The following is a 17,119-nucleotide window of genomic DNA, read 5'->3' as shown; positions in this document are numbered from 1 at the left end:
ATTTTTACCCATTCTTCTTTACAGAACAGCTTAGCCAGGTTGGATAAAGAGCATCTGTGAACAGTAATGTCAATAGCATTCTAAATCATTTGCTTTTTGAATAAAATTAATGAGGAATTACTAAAAAGTGACTAAATGATGTACAAGCTGAACAATTTGTTTTGAGAAACTCTGAAGTGAGAAATGCTCCAAAGCGACAAAGGAAAAAGCTGTTCTCGACAGGTCACAGCTCTAACAAATAGTGAACTGGCCTCCTTCTACCATATTTTTCGCACTAAAAGGCGCACTTAAAATTATCAAATTTTCCAACAATTGTCAGTTCGCCTTTTAATCCAGTGCAATTTATGTATGAATTCTACTAGTCAGGTTGTAGGAAGCAGTAAAGCCACTCCACTGAAGTACAGCTTTATACAGGAGTTTCAGTTTAGTTCTCCAGCACAGAGACTGGAGCAGTATTAGCATTAGCCGCTAATTGCACTAGTTTTTTCGCCATTCAGAGGTGAGTATTATCGGCCTGTAGCCTGAAGCTAACCCCAGCTAGCACTGCTGGAGCAGTATTAGCATAACCAGCTGACCACACTAGCTCTTTTTCAATTCAGAGGCGAGTATTATCAGACTGTAGTCTGCATGTTTACCATGTTAAAATAAGCTACATGTGATAAACCGCTAGCTAGTATAGCCCTTGCCTACTGGAACACAGCGTAGCTCTGTCAGCAGCTAGCTTTAGGGGAAATCTGCATATCTAAGTTTACTTTAAATAAAAAGAAGTGCTTTACTCACCCAATTAAACAGCTTTTAGGGGAGAAATCTGTGTAAATTTACATAAATTTACAGTGCTATGTTATTTTAAACATTTTTAAAAGAAATTTTTTTTTTTTTTAATAAATACAGTTTTTACATAACTTAGTTTGGCTTTACAGGTCTCGCCACCCAGCAGTAAAACCTGCTGAATTAGAATGAATGCATCCCCAAAAAATCCCCTGTTCCTTACTAGCTTAATGCGCTTTATAATCCAGTTCGCTTTGTGTTTGAAAATACACCAAAAAATAGACGTTTATTGATAGTGCACTTTATAATCCGGTGCACCTAATAGTGTGAAAATGACGGTACACTGTTTTTACAGTTGCACTGCTTGTTGTCTTGTATTCAGAATTCTGTTGCTGTTGCTGAATTTGTTAATAAAATATTCACAATATACTCAGAAACTGGTGTGAGGTTACTGTGACACTGCTAGTCTGTTAGATGCATCAGATAAACTATGCGGTTTAATCCCTGAGGCTAAGAAAGACAGATGTCCTCTGAAAACAGTCTGTATTCAGGCCTGACTGGTGTTTTGAAACCACAAAAAAAGATTGTAAGTGAATTGGCACTCCCAAAAAGCACTGGTAGTGTTTCAATCCTGGCTTAAGGGCACATCATAAAGATATGATAAATTACAGCGCTTTGGATTAACAAGGCTGTAGTTTGTTTGTTTGAATCATTTAAGAGGATGTACATCAGTGGTTTAGTAAGTATTACTGAGAAGTTTGATGCAGTGATACTGTTTTTATAGAGACTAAATGACTGTTGACCCAGTTGCATTACCATATTTTTCACGCTATGAGGTGCCCTTTAAATCCTATAATTTTCCCAAAAATCATCAGTGCGTCTTATGTATACATTTTACCAGTCAGGTATTAAAGGAGCAGTAAAGCCCAAATTGCAGCGTTTTTCAGGGGTTTTAGTTTAGTTCTCCAGCTCTGGGGCTGGAGTAGCATTAGCATTAGCCGCTAAACACTATTTCCCCGTTCAGAGGTGAGTATTATCAGTCTGTAGCCTGCTGCTATCCCCAACTAGCACTGCAAGAGCAGTATTAGCATTACCCGCTAACCGCGCTTGCTATTTCCCTGTTCAGAGGGGAGTATTATCAGCCGGTAGCCTGCTCCTAACCCGGCTAGCACTGCTGGAGTGGTTAACCGCTAATGCTAGTACTCCAGCCTAGTTCTGGAGAAATTTTTGAATCTAAGCTTACTGTACATAAAATAAAGCGCTTTACTCACCCAAATAAACAGTTTTAGAAGAGAAATCTGTGTAGATTAACATCCAGCGCTTGTTTGACTTTAAAATAAAGTGTTTTTTATTACAGTTTTGTTTACTTGGCTTAGCTTTACTTAACTTAGTTAGCTATCCCCACCACCACCACCCAGCGGCGAGACCTGCTGAATTACAAGTTCTTTATAGCCTTATAATCCATTGCACCTTATGTAGGACAATAGACCAAAAAATAAATGTTCATTGATAGTGCGGCTTATAATACGGTGCGTATTATAGTGCATAAAATGCGGTATTTTCTGTAGACAAAATGTCAGTCACTCAATGTGTTTATCATTGGAAAATATGTTTTACATGTCTCCATATTTTACATATTTTTTTTTTTTTTACATATTTTTTAGTTGTAGCTTTGCAATTATTTTTTCCCCACGTAGTACAAGCTTAGTCTGTTAGCATCATAGCTCTAACTCTACAGAGTCTGGCTATTAGCATCTCAGCTAAACTCTCCCAACCATGTAGAAACCAGGCTTTTGTGTCTGTTAGCATCATTGCTTTAACTCTGCAAGTGCTAGATGTTAGCATCCTGGCTAACCAGCTCCAACCTTGCTGAGCCCAGTTGATGTGTCTGTTAGCGTTTTTAGCTCTAACCCTGCCAGAGCTTGATGTTAGCAAAAGCTGGGCTGCACTATATATACTCTAGCCCTGCTGAGGACTGCACTTAGCATAACGGCTAATCTGCCCCAAACTTGCCAAGCCTGGCTGCTGTTTCTGTTAGCATCTTAGCTCCAGTCCTGCTGAGGCCAGCTCTTAGCATAACGGCTAATCCTCTTCAACCTTGCCCAGTCCAGCTTCTGTGTTTGTTAGCATTTTAGCGGTTCTGACAGATAAAAACAGAACAAGTGTTATTGGTTGTTTATAATGTAAAATTCTGTGTACGTTTTGTGATGATAGTACCAATTTATTGCTACATCATGCAGTTTAATCTATAAATAATGCAGCTGTGGTCAAACGGGATAACTGTTGTATCTTAAATGCTGCCGTTTTTAATAATTGTTCTTATTTCTTTGGCAGGGGACATCACACAGAAAGGCTATGAGAAGAGAAGAGCGAAACTAATTCGATCCTTCCTGCCCCATGTACCAGGTAATACACAAACACACACACACACTCACACACACACACACACACACACATAACAAGTCATTCATTGTGAATAGATTGTTTTTATTCCAAATGCAACCTAAAATAAAGTGGTAGTCCACTTTTCCACTGTGATACGCTGTGATATGTTTGTGCAAACATTATCTTTTTAGAAAGACACCATTAATTATTGACCTCCTCAAAAAATGTAAAGTATACAGAACATCCAGACAAACCAGATTTGTTTTGGAAACAAGTGCTGTGGACTAATAAAGTTAAAATAGAAAGTGAGAATAGCACCGGCTCCAACAGGTTTCTTTAAGGTTAAGAAGCAAAAGAATCCCTTTATTACAGCAGTTGAACTGTTAAAATGGTTAAAACAGACCTTCATAAGCAAAAAAAATAACTTTTAATATAGACACAGCACACAGTTCAGATGATCACACATTGTTAGTATATGTCACTTAGGAGCTTCATGAGTTAAAGTGAAGGACAGAGTGCTGTAAGTCTTGTTTAGTATTTAATTGCAAATTTTAATTAAAATATTACCTAATATATTAATTTGAGTTAAAGGATTATATTACGTGAGTTAACTTCTAACACTGTTAACATGCTATTTTTTAGAATAAAGTCCTAAAGTTTTGTTCAAAAACATAAAATAAGAAAAGGAAAAAAATGATATAAAGATAATTCTATTTTATTTTACATTTCACAGAAGAAGTAAAAAAAAGTCACTATTAAATACTTATGGACCTGACTTGCACATATTGATTTGAGTCTATACTTTTATAATAATTTTCTGTTTGTTGAGTAAGAAAAAACAATGAATATAAAATGACACAGTGCTTTTAATTTATTTTTTGGTAATAATTGGTCTCATGATTATGACTTAAGATGTTACATTTTAATTAGTGGTGTCAGTTGTTTAAAAAAATTAATCTGATTAATCACAACAATATTTTGTGATTAACTGTAATTAACTGAACTTGTTCTTCTTAAGAGGCAAGTTTTTTTATAGTGGATATTTAAATGTAAACGTAAAAAGAATGAATGTATGAAATTAGTGGTGTTAATTAAAATACTAATATATACTTGTATGTTCAAGGGAAGATAAAACCAACGTGGGGCGCTGTAATAAAGAGTAAAAAAAAACTTTTTTGATGTATTGTAAATGTCTTATCTTGGTTGTAAGGATTTCTGAATTAGAATTTAATTTGCTGAGTATAAAAAAAGTGTTTTCACATCTGTAGCTGGTTTTATGGTCCGGATGAGTTGATGAGTTTGTTTATTTGGAGCGTTTTTTTTTTTTTTTTTATCTCTGTTTGGTTTGGTTTCACACAGACATAAACCTGAATGCAAAAGTAAATATAGTGAGAAGATTCTGTGTTGCAGTGTTTGTCAAACTTGGTGGCGTAATTAATTGTGTTTAAAAAATGATAACGCATTGCGGATTCCAAATTAATTGAGTGCATTAACACTTTAATGTTGACAGACCTAGTTTAAACCTTTTCTGTGTTTTATTAGATGTTTGATTCTGTTCGTCCCTGTGTGTTTACAGTAGGAGCAGAGTCTCGAGTTCCTGTCACTCCATCTTCTTCTTCATCTTCGTCATCTCGTTACCAGCGGCGACGTTCCACTGGCTCACGGGATGAGAGATATCGTTCAGGTAACACATGCATGCCCCGTATAGACAAACATACCAGGGCTCTGAGTGGTCCAGCAGACTAGGGTGCTGGCACTATGATCTGAGGATCGGTGGTTCGATGTGTCTGGGTGGGTAGATGGTGCTCTCTCTACACATCACGTTTAGTGTGATGTTGATCAGCACAGCCGTCTGTTAGCTGATGTATCAGATCTGGGGATCCGATGCTTTCCTCCAGGTGGCATTTTAAAAAGAGGCGGAGCCTGGCTTCACATGTGTTGGAGGAGGCATGTGCTAGTCTTCACCCTCTTGGTGTTGGTGCCATTACTAGTGATAGGGGGAGTAATAGCACACCTCCTAGATGATCACTAGCACTGTCTTTCTCTCATTCAAGCCGTCTCTCGCTCACTTGCGCTGTCTCTCGCTCATTCATGCTGTCTCTCGCTCGTCACTCACGCTTTGTCTTGCTCACTCACGCTGTCTTTTGTTCATCCATGCTGTCTCTCGTTTGCTCACTCATGTTGTCTCTCTCTCACTTGCGTTGTCTTTCACTCTTTTATTAAGTGCTGTCTCTCGCTCGCTTATTCACTCGCACTGTCTCTCTCTCTCTCTTGCTCACTCTCGCTGTCTTTTGTTCACCCACACTGTCTTTCTCTCTCGCTCACTGACGCTGTCTCTCTCTCTCGCTCACTGACGCTGTCTCTCTCTTCTTTACTCACGTTGTCTCTCATGCTCACTTGCGTTGTCTTTTACTCATTCACTCACGCTGTCTCTTGATCGCTCGTTCACTCGCACTGTCTTTCGCTCACTCGTGCAGTCTCCCTCTCGCTACCCTATAATATAATTATACAGTAAAAAGGGTCTATTCTGCCAGACCTAAACCACACTGCACTAGAATTACTGTCTCCCTCTCAAAAATACAGGGAACTACCAGCATTAAAAAATTAATCAGAATTTTAATTTTTTAAGTGATTCTATTCTATTATAAATAGAATATAATTTTGCCAATCTAGTGCTGATATTCCTTTCAAAAACTGAAATACATCCAGCTGGAAAAGTGTTAAAGCAATTAAACGAGACAATGCAAACTAAACTACAGAGACAAGACTGAAGATTAAAGGACTAGATGGACAAAACTAGGAAAACAAGAAACATAAGAACTGAGACCGGACTAGGAGAACGACAACACAAACACAGACTGGGATTACACAAAGAATTTACAAAACTACTATGGATACAAAAATACAAATTATACAAACCAGATATGGCACAAACACCAGGCAAACAAAAATATTAGATACAAAAATACAAAGAATTTACAAAAGACTTGATGAGGAAAACTGAAACAAACACGAAGAGGGTGAGAAACACCTGAATTATTAAAAAATCATACGTTGTGATATCTGGATTTTTTTTTTTTTTTGATGATGTCTTTCATAGTGGACATACACCTTAGATGATTTTTAAGTGGGAGAACTAGCAAAGTCGCTGGGTGTTTAAATACTTATTTTCATCACTGTAAGTCAGTAGTAAAATGAATTTGTAGTGAAATGTGAGAGCTGATGATGCATTGATTTGTTTTCTAAAGGATTGTAGTTGAATTAAAGCATGCATTGTTCTGAGCTGAGCACTTTTAGACCTGTAGTAATACAGTAATATGCAAAGACTTAATATTATATCTTTCTTTCTTCTGTCAGATGTTCACTCTGAAGCCGTACAGGCAGCGCTAGAGCGTCAGTGTGAGAGGAAGATGGCAGTACCCATGCCCTCCAAACGACGCTCCCTCGTCGTCCAGACGTCCATGGAGGCGTATACACCACCAGGTTGTTATGATTTAAGTGTGTGTGTGCTTCTGAATATGAATTATGAAAATAAATATAACGTTTTATATTTTCATATATACTTTTACATAAAAACAGCCCACATCAACAGGCCAAACCTGAAATAGAATGTTCCTTTATTTATACCCAACACACAGGGAATTCTCCAGTCACACAAATAAAAGTCCTACACAAATCCAGTAAGCCTTATGTTTTTGTATGGAAAAAATAAAGCTGAATATTTTTCTTATTAGAAATTATAGAATAGAATAGAAATATTCAGGACATTTTTACCAACATAGATTTTGATTTCGTTTCATCTTCAGTGATAAATCCTGCTTTTGTCTGTTTTTTTGTTTGCTGTCATGCATCAAATTTCCAGAAGGACTGGTGTCGTGGTGTGGGGGTGCAATTTCGTACAATGCCAGATCACCATTGGTCTTCATTAGAAGCACATGGACAGCCCAATGTTACGTTAATGAAGTCCCTCAACCAGTGGACCAACCTTTATCCTAAACACACATTCCAGTGCGCTATTCCAACAGGACAATGCTCATCCACACACAGCTGCCATCTCATGAACTTATGGCCTAAAGAATGGATTTTATTGCAGGACACCATTAGGAACTTCTACAACTCTGTAGAGCTGAGACTTCTGGCATGTTGTGTTACACATGTGTTACACACTACTTCTGTATGTGTAGCTCAGTAAATATGTCCAAGGGTTATAGCCATCTATATCGGTCTAAATATTTAATCATTTTAGTTACTGTTAACCTTCTTTGTCTTCTTCTGAATGGAATTGCAATCTGAAACAATTTCTATTTCTGTAACTATTTCTTTGACAATAAAAAAAAAATCTAATATATAAATATACATGATTAATGTAAATTAATGATTTGATCCCATGCTAGTTTTGTAAATTTAACCCCTTACAAAGACTTGAACAGTCTATAGATTTTATGGTAGGATTATTTTAACCTATTTCTTTTAGTTGGTCACCAGGTTTTTCTTTTTTTTTTTTAAATCTCCAAATACTGAAAGTTTAAAGAATATTTAATGTCAACTTAATTCTTTTTTTTTATGGGATTACAGTACAGAGAATTGCTTTGCCAATTCAGGATCTTAATGTGCTTCTTCTTAAACCATTCTTTTTTTTTTGTCCTGGCTATATGTTTTGGGTCATTGTCATGCTGGAGGACCCATCCACAACCCATCTTTATGAGGCCTGGAGGTCCTCATTCAACATCATAAAGTACACAGTGCCGTTCATAAAAACTCAATGCGGTGAATCTGCCTGTAAACTTAGCAGCAGTTCGAATCCCAGTTATGCAGCTTGCTATCAGCTGCCGGAGGCCTTAGAGAGCCCAATTGGCTTTTCTCTTTCTGGGTCAGTAGATGAAGCTCTTTCCGCTCAGAAGGGTGATGTTGATCCGCACAAGCGTCTGTGAGCTGTTGTATCAGAACAGAGTTGCTGCGCTTACCTCTGAGCATGCTGGCAAAAAAAAAATTCGGTTTAAAAAAAAAGAGGCTGTGATTGGAGAAAATTAGGGGAGAAAATTAGAATTCCTTTTTTATTATTATTATTATTTTCCCCACTATATAGAAATTATAATATACATGAGACAATATATGCATATGAATTCACTTCATGATATGAAAATTGTTGAGTGTGTGTGGTTGAGATCAGATATTGGTATGTTCAGGCTGCTTGCCCCAGTAGGCTGTAACTGAAGTTATTGTTTTTTTTTTCTGCTCTGTTACTGTAGATTCCTCGTCAGGCTCAGAGGGTGAAGGATCTCTGGGGAGGACTGGAGGCGCTGGTGTCGAGGCCTGGATTAGCCAAGCTCTGCGTGGATCATCTTCATCAACCACATCATCCTCATCATCACACAGCAATGGATCTGCCAACGCAGCACGACTGGCAGAGAATAACGCACACCCGTACAGCAGTGAGTACATAACAGTGTCACACAATACATTATTAGTATATTAGTGTTATTCGTCATTGTAGGAATAGCTTTAGCAGTGCTGAGAGAGCAGAAGCATCAGTATTACAGATTTTGTTTTACAGATTTTAAACTGTGTGTGTGAGCATTGTTGTCATCACAGTGAAAGTCTTTCACAATGGGGGATTTGATAAAGCCAGGTATTCATATAATTAAAACGAGTCCAATATTTTAGTCAAAGTAATGCAGGCCATTTATCATATAAATAATGTATCATGATATTATGGGCCCTATTTTAGCTTTCTATAGCACACCAGTCAATTGCGGATCACGCAGCTTGATTTAGGGCGTGTCGGTGTGTCTTTTGGTATCGAGAAGGCGCAAATACACGGCTCGATACACGAAAAGGCATGTACTAATTCTCTTAATTAATCATGGGTGTGTTTTGGGTGTAACGTGAAATAAACCAATCAGTGTGTCAGTTGTCATTTACTTTAAGAGGCAGGTGAGCTCTGACTTTGACGCATTCGTATCTTAACAGCGCAGTGCTTTTGTTAGTTTTTGTGTCTCAGCAGAAGATGCTGACCTGCGTATTCACGCTGTGAAGAAATAAATATTGAAATATACCTGAACACACCTCATTTCCAGACCACCACACCCATCAGTGTAGATTTTTTCCTAAACTCTGACACTATTTTAATGGCATGGGTGCAAGGTGAAAAAATGGTCCGTTGACGGGGTGTAAGATAGCAGCAAGCATCACAACAGAGAATAGTATTGAGCAAATTATCCCACATAAACATTGAAAAAGAAGCATTATGACACCTATTTCATCTCAAACAACATATCATGCCACTGTCTGCAGTCAGAAATGGAGTAGCTCATGGTTTTTATGAGGACTTTCTGAAGCACAGTTGCAATGAGAGTTATTTGACTCCCATTGCAAAATTAGTAGCAAAATTTACAACCATCAAACCACATCAAACAAGAACAACTGAAATAGCACAACACAGCTAATATAATTTGTGTTTTCTTCAAATTCAACACAAAATACAATTTTACATCCACTTTACTACTGCAGATACACATCATACACATGAAAATCTGAACTGGCTAAGAGTTTGTTTGTTTATTGTGATGTTTGACTGTCATTCGAGGAGTCATTGTTAATTTGTATTAAATCATATAAAATGGAAAAAGCACTTGTTATATTAGTTCTTGTTTAATTGGTTTATTGTAAACAGTCAGAAGTGCATTAATGTAATACGCTTAATTTGCAGTGGTTGTTGAATGCTTTTCATTTTACATTACATTACATTACATTACATTACATTACATTACATTACATTTGGCAGACGCTTTTGTCCAAAGCGACTTACAATAGTCAAGTACAATGTAAAATAAGTTTAAAGGTAAAACATCTTTGGATAGGGATAAAAGGAGGTCAAAGGGGAATAATAGGATAGAGGAGTGAAGGAGGGGAAGAAGGAAATGAGGTTAGAAGTAGTTAGTGTGTTAGAGGTGTTAAGAGAGTAAGTGCTCTTTGAAGAGCTCTGTCTTCAGGAGTTTATTAAAGATAGTGAGAGATTCTCCTGATCTGGTAGTGGAAGGTAGTTTGTTCCACCATTGGGGAACTCTGTATGAGAACAGTCTGGATTGCTTTGTGTGAATGTTTGTTTGGCAAAGCGAGGCGACGTTCATTGGAGGAGCGCAGCGGCCGGGAGGTAGCGTAAGCCTTCAGGAGCGAGTGCAGGTAGGAAGGAGCCTGTTCTGTCATCACCTTGTAGGCGATTGTAAGAGTTTTGAATTTGATGCGAGCATCAACTGGTATCCAATGGAGCTCAATGAGCAGCGGGGTGACATGTGCCCGTTTTGGCTGGTTGAAGACCAGACGTGCTGCTGCGTTCTGGCAGAATTAAACAGAATTCCTCCACAGAGATGTGAAAGACTCGTTACCAGTTATGAGTAAAGCTTGATTGCAGTTGTTGCCGCCAAGAGTGACACAACCATGTTATTAGTGGGCACTAATTTGGGCACTTTTTCCATATTAAATATTATTATCTTTTAAAAACAACTTTTGGTTATATTTGTCTGATATTATGTATGTTTGTTAATCTGAAAAATGTAAGCAAAAACAAAAAAAAAAACCTGTAGGGAGCAAAATGCTTTTTCACAGCACTGTATATGGTTCTGTAACTGTGTCAGGAGATTAAAATAAGTTAAAGTAAAACATCACCCACATTTCTGAATGTGTTGCTTCCTATTAAACAAGCTAAGTAGGTTAGAGTAGGTAGTGTCACAGCTGGAGCTGTGCTAACTCTATTAAAACAGCTCCCCCAGCATCGCTAATGAGATGCTAACCGCTGATTGGTATCAGACCAGTCTGAGTATTGAACTGTAAATGGCAGCGTAAGCAGAGAATTAGCTCCACCATCAGACCATTAACGAGACATGACTGTATTGATCACTGAATGGATCACAAATGGATTGTTCCTTTGTCTCTCTTTCCCGCTCTGTCTCTGCCCTCTTTTCCCCAAATAGTTGGGCCTATCGCTCATCTGTCCCTGAAGAGGCGGGGCTTGAGGGAGATGGGCGTGTCGCTGGAGAATGGTAACGTGGGTCGACGCTCTTATGACTACCAGTCTGACCGGCCGTGGTCGTCGCTGGACTCTGAAGGTTAATATGCCTTTTCGGTTCAATTGTTTGTATTTTTCCAGTGCTAAAGCTCACTCACTCACTTACAAATAAAATTCCGCTTACCAAATTCCTGCAAATTTACACTGTAGCAACAATTAAGTCCTGTTCTGATGTGATTAGTTTTGCATAAACATGTAGGGTAATGCATTCATCTTTTATTTTAATCAGTAAATATAAAACAAGCCAACAAGCAGCTTGGTTGCTGAATCTTAACACCCCACAGCTATATACAGCTCTGGAAAAAATTAAGATTCAGTTTCTGAATCAGTTTCTCTCATTTTGCTATTTATAGGTTTATGTTTGAGTAAAATGAACATTGTTGTTTTATTCTATAAACTACAGACATTTCTCCCAAATTCCCAAATTCTTTTTCCATTTAAAGCATTTATTTGCAGAAAATGAGAAAAGTCTGAAATAACAAAAAATAATGCAAAGAAAACCAGTGTTTGATTTTTAATCACAGTTTTTATGCATCTTGGCATGTTCTCCTCCACAAGTCTTACACACTGCTTTTGGATAACTTTATGCCACTCCTGGTGCAAAAATTCAAGCCGGTCAGTTTGGTTTGATGGCTTGTAATCATCCATCTTCCTCTTGATTATATTCCAGTGGTTTTCAGTTTGGTAAAATCAAAGAAACATATAATTTTTAAGAGGACTCTTATTTTTAAAGCTGTATCTGTATCAAGTGCGGGAAGGGTTGTTCCAATTGTTAAGGGGGAGGATTTACCCCCTAAGGGTTCTATTCAACAACAAGGGATAGGGGTACACCCCTTGGCTCAGCCCGAACCAACCCTGCCCCATACACTGTCATTTTAGATCTGAGCCTGAATTAAACCCAATTTAAACCCGTAGAGCGTTAAAACTGAGCTTTTAAAATCATTTTCGGGCTGTTTAAATTAGCAAAATCCGTTTAGAATGATGTTAATTAACATTGAAACACTGAAGAAGTATAGGCCTATTATTTAGGCCCATCTACTCTAATATAATTAACAATGTTTAAGAAAATAAAATACTTTCAGAACAAACTATTTTTTTTTTATCATATAGCCTATAGCAAAACACAAAAAAACAACAATAAGGCTATGCACTGCACAATAATTAAACCGAAATAGACCAAGAACAAAAACATAATTTACAATGATTTTCATCTACTCTAATACTCTAAAATTAACAATGTTTTAGAATATAAAATACTTTCTGAACAAACTTTTTTAATTTTTTTTTTTTAAGCATACAGCCTATGCGCAGAAAAAAAAAAAGAGCAATAAGGCTACGCTTTGTCTTTTTGCTGTGGAATACTAGGAGCTGCTGAATTAACACACTCTACAAAGCCAATACACATGTTGTTACTATAAACAACTAACTTCAAACAGCTTCATACCTCACCTAGCTCACTCACTTAGCTTTCCTCACTTCAGAAGGCTATATTTTGTTGATTTCGCTAAACACAGGTGCTAGCTAACTTTCCCGTTCCAGCTTAATTGGTGCAAAAGACGGCAGGGGCTGCAGCATTTAAGGCGGAATGGGGAAAAAAAATGGTGGAATGGGGGAGAAAAAAAAGGTAAAAGATATACTGTATATAAATAATTTCTGCAACATCTCCCCCCTTTCTGAAGATATACGATAAAAACCTAAATGACCTAATTATCTAGTTAACCAGCAGCAGCTAGCTTACTGAACTTTAGCGCTCCTGATGACGTATCAGGTGCTTGAAGGGTTGTCCAAATTCTTAGGGGGAGGAACTCTGTTCCAAGAGAAAGGGCTACACTCAAAAAGTAGTGCCAAAGGTGTAAAATAGGATTGAACCTTTATACAAATAAATCTAAATTAATGTTTTTCATTAAATGGTAAAATGCCTTCAACATTTCAACATCTAAAACGTGTTCTATGTTGTACTGAGAATTAAATAATGAGTCTGTGATGTGAGGAAATGTTTGGAAATATTGCTTTTCCATGACATGAGCCTGTTAATAAAAGCATTCATCAAAAATGACATACATAAACAACATCTCAGAGTTTAGCTGTAAACAGAAACGAGCCCTGTTTTGGTTTGGTTTTGGTGTGGGTGACGGGGTTTTGGGAGCCAAGGGAAGCAGGAAAAATGATGAGGATTTAGGAACAGTGTGTTCAGCCCACATGCTTTTCTAGGACACGTCACTGTCTGTAGAGCCAGATTTACAGCCAAGGCCTCTCAGCCAGCCCTGCAGTTTATAGTAGACTTACTTTGTGGTTTTCAAAAAGCAGCTAAAATAAAGGCATTATAAACGTTTGTTTGTGGCAAATCAGTGTATGAGGCAATACAAATGGAATGGAAAACTGGATTGTGTGTGTGTGTCCTGGGGGTCAGGGAAGTTGTGCAAGGAACTTGTCTTTTATACAGAAAAGGGATTAAGCTGCAAACATAATTTGTGATGTTTGTGTGTCTATGTGTGGTCAGAACCTCAAAAAACCAACACAGAGCAACTATTATTTTTATTTGGGTGGTGGGTGATTTATTCTCAGCACTGCAGTGTCTGTACTGGTATGGTGGGGGTGTATGAGGTGTTAGTGTGTGTTGAGCTGGTGGTACAGTGAGTGAATCAGGTACAGCAGTGCTGCTGGAGGTTTTAAACACTGTGTTTAATCATCACTCACTGTCCTCCACTCTCATTACACTCTCCAACCTACAGCTGCTCCACCCTGTAGATAAAATAAAATCAGAGACAGAAACTCTGAATCTGTCGCTGCACAGTTTACAGTGTTGATCATCCTCTAGTCCTGCATCAATGTTTACAGTACACTACCCACAGGACGCTGCAAACAGGACATTATTATTTTTTTTTTCCTCAATGATTTATTTATCCTTTTTTTTTTTACAGAAGCACATCATGTACAAAAATCACAAGAAAACAAAAACAAGAATAAATCACAAAACATAAATTAGACAAAGCATCAGATGTTAAGTAAGTGAAATTAAATTAGTAACTAAAATAAAAGCAAAGCCAAGCAACTGATACGGAAACAATATTCATCTTTTTCTTTCACATAGTCAAAGAAAATTATACACATAAGGCATTTATTTAGAGGTCTGTAAATGGCTCCCATGTTCCCAAAAAAAATCATTCTGTTTTTTAGACAGTGAGTGCTCTGTTCTAATCATAAAGTTTCATTCAGAATTCTTTTGAAGATGTTAAATGTTGAAGGTCCTTGTTCCACTTCAGCAGGATGCTTTTTGTTGCTGTATATAATATTATGCAACAGTTATGAGAACAATATTCTTAGTTCAGCAGTGACACTGAGGTGTTTAAAAACTCCAGCAGCACTGCTGTGTCTGATTTACTCAGTACAACACACACTTAAGGTTGGTTTATACTTCTTTGTTGAGTCAGTGCATTGTCTACAGCGTAGCCTGCATCCTACACAGCTGCACAGCTGTTTGTGTGTCTTTGTTTATAAACTGCAGTTTAAACTGTGAAGGTGTGAATGTGTGGGTAGCTAACTAAGTTAAGTAAAGCTAAGCTAAGTAAACAAAACTGTAATTTTTAAAAAGAAAACTTACTCAGATTTCGCTTCTGAAAATTGTTTATTTGCATGAGTAAAGCGCTTCTGTTTATATACAGTAAGCTTAGATTCCCGAATTTCTACAGTACTAAGGCTGGAGCATTAGCATTAGTGGCTAACCTCTAGTATTTAGCGCCAAATGCCACCCGATAGCACTACACTGAGGAACCCTGAGTGCTCCAGTAAGCGATATTAACTAGCAGCTTTTTCTACTTAGCTTGTTTTAACACGGTAAACTCGCAGGCTACAGTCCAATATACTCCCCTCTGAACTGCAAAAAAGCTAGTGTGGATAGTGGCTAATGCTAAAGCTGCTCCAGCAGTGCTAGCCGGGGTTAGCAGCGGGCTACAGGCCGATAATACTCACCACTAAAAGGCAAAAAAATAGCGCTTAGTGGCTAATGCTAATACTGCTCCAGCCTCAGTGCTGGAGAACTATAAACTGAAACTCCTGTATAACTCTACTTAAGCACAGTGACTTTACTTCTCCTTAATACCTGACTGGTAAAATTCTTACATAAGAAGCACTAAGGATTTTTGGGAAAATTAATAGATTTTAAGTGCACCTTATAGTCCAAACAATACGGTATGCAGAGAAACAGATACAGGACTACAGTCTGTAATTAGAACTAGAATTAGAACTACACCGGGCTCCTATATAATCAGTGGATCTGAAAAAAAGAGGTTATGGGGTAGAAACAAGTAGGTGGTCATAATGTAATGATTGACCTAAAGAGTAGATAAGTGTAATAAATGTATGATTTTATTTCCTGGTATGATGCAGACAGTCACCCCGCCCCTCCTGACATCACGAGCTACACGGCGGACCCTCCAGGTGTTACTGTGGAACGCCCGCAGGTCGCACTGCCAACCAAGCCCAAATATGGTAATGCCGAGCTGATGGAGACAGGAGATGGTGAGAATATAAATTAAAGTTGTTTTATCTGTTTGTTTGTTGATTGTGTCTGTGTGTTTGTAATGCTGGCTGTGAAGATGTTAATACTTTGCTGCCATGATGGGAAATGTGTACTTTTTCAGGAGTTTGTAGAGTCCAGCTTCTGTATACAATCTTAAGCTTCTCCGAAAGCTAAAACATGTCGTGTCCCATTTCCCACCTAAATAGATTAACCCCTTACACTCAAGGTTTGTGGGTGCAGTTGCACTGCAGTTTGACATATTAACGTGCATATTTGTTACATTAAAAGAATTCTCCATTTAATTTAGGAGTCTCAAACTCAGTGTCTGGGAGCCAGGCAGTATACAGGTACATCTAAAAAAAATTCTTTTAATTTAACTCAATTTAACTCAACAGGGTGATCAATTTCAAGCATTTATTTATTTTAAAGGGGATATAATATGTGCCATATATTATATATTGAGTTTTGTGCTTCTATCACATTTAAAAATGAACTTGCTTGTTCGTGTTTTGCGGTTTAACAGAAGCTAACACTAACATGTGGTAAACGCTCAGTGTAAACATGTCATGGCCAGCAAAAGCGTGGTTCCATAATGGGGTACCATGATGGGATGTGGTTATTCCACAGTCAACTGTCAGTGATAATATAAATCAGTGGATGTGATTGGGAACATAGACTGCGTATAGCTGGACAGAGTATCGTCTCTCAAAAGTGAAGCCACCACAGGTCGGGCGCCCCCTGCTGCGTAACCCCACCCATACCCATAGGTTTTAATGGCAAAACAGAAAAACATTCAATCATGTTTTTTTCTAACATACTGTAATTCTATCTCCTTTATTTAAATGCAACAGCTAGTGTAACCTCTGCTTATATTGTCATTTTTTTTATTCCCACAGAATTCATTTTTAAAAACGTTATTCAGCTCTATTTAAAAAGGTGTGGTTATTGTAAAACGACTGGTTATGGGTGGGACCAATAACAGACCGTCAGCTCCGCTCCGCTCTGCAGCCTGTGACCTCGAGGCAGACCTAAGGTGTGGGTTTATTTAAATGAGTAGGCTGATGCAGTGTGAGAAAGGAGGCAGGGCTAAAAGAAAGCTGGTGTTGCTCTTTAATGTATGGGTGTGTGTGTGTGTGTTTGCATTCATATTATTAAGTGCTTATTGTTCTGATTGTGTAGGAGTACCGGTGAGCAGTCGCGTCTCTGCTAAGATCCATCAGCTGGTGAACACTCTGAAAAGGCCAAAGAGACGTCCGCTGAGAGAGTTCTTCGTTGATGACTTTGAGGAACTGCTGGAAGGTACCCCCTCTCTCTCACACACACACACACACACACACACATGCACGCATTTTAGGGATGCACAATATATTGTTTCAGCATTT

The 17,119-nt window shown here is 37.9% G+C and overlaps 1 protein-coding gene across 1 annotated transcript in view; it reads left to right on the top strand.

Annotated features, from left to right (window-relative positions):
* The window catches only part of dip2cb (disco-interacting protein 2 homolog Cb), a 72,588-nt gene that overhangs the window by 22,003 nt on the left and 33,466 nt on the right, over positions 1 to 17,119 (top strand). The window contains exons 2-8 of the mRNA XM_022679263.2: positions 3,103 to 3,174; positions 4,730 to 4,837; positions 6,511 to 6,636; positions 8,403 to 8,585; positions 11,124 to 11,258; positions 15,605 to 15,736; positions 16,917 to 17,036. Of these exons, the coding sequence (XP_022534984.2) occupies positions 3,103 to 3,174; positions 4,730 to 4,837; positions 6,511 to 6,636; positions 8,403 to 8,585; positions 11,124 to 11,258; positions 15,605 to 15,736; positions 16,917 to 17,036 (876 nt within the window). The remainder of the gene's footprint in view (positions 1 to 3,102; positions 3,175 to 4,729; positions 4,838 to 6,510; positions 6,637 to 8,402; positions 8,586 to 11,123; positions 11,259 to 15,604; positions 15,737 to 16,916; positions 17,037 to 17,119) is intronic.

Source organism: Astyanax mexicanus, chromosome 4 (genome assembly GCF_023375975.1).
Source record: "Astyanax mexicanus isolate ESR-SI-001 chromosome 4, AstMex3_surface, whole genome shotgun sequence".
Classification (NCBI taxonomy): Eukaryota; Metazoa; Chordata; class Actinopteri; order Characiformes; family Acestrorhamphidae; genus Astyanax; species Astyanax mexicanus.
The sequence above is the reverse complement of the archived record's forward strand: the minus strand, read 5'-3'. Positions and strand labels throughout refer to the sequence as shown.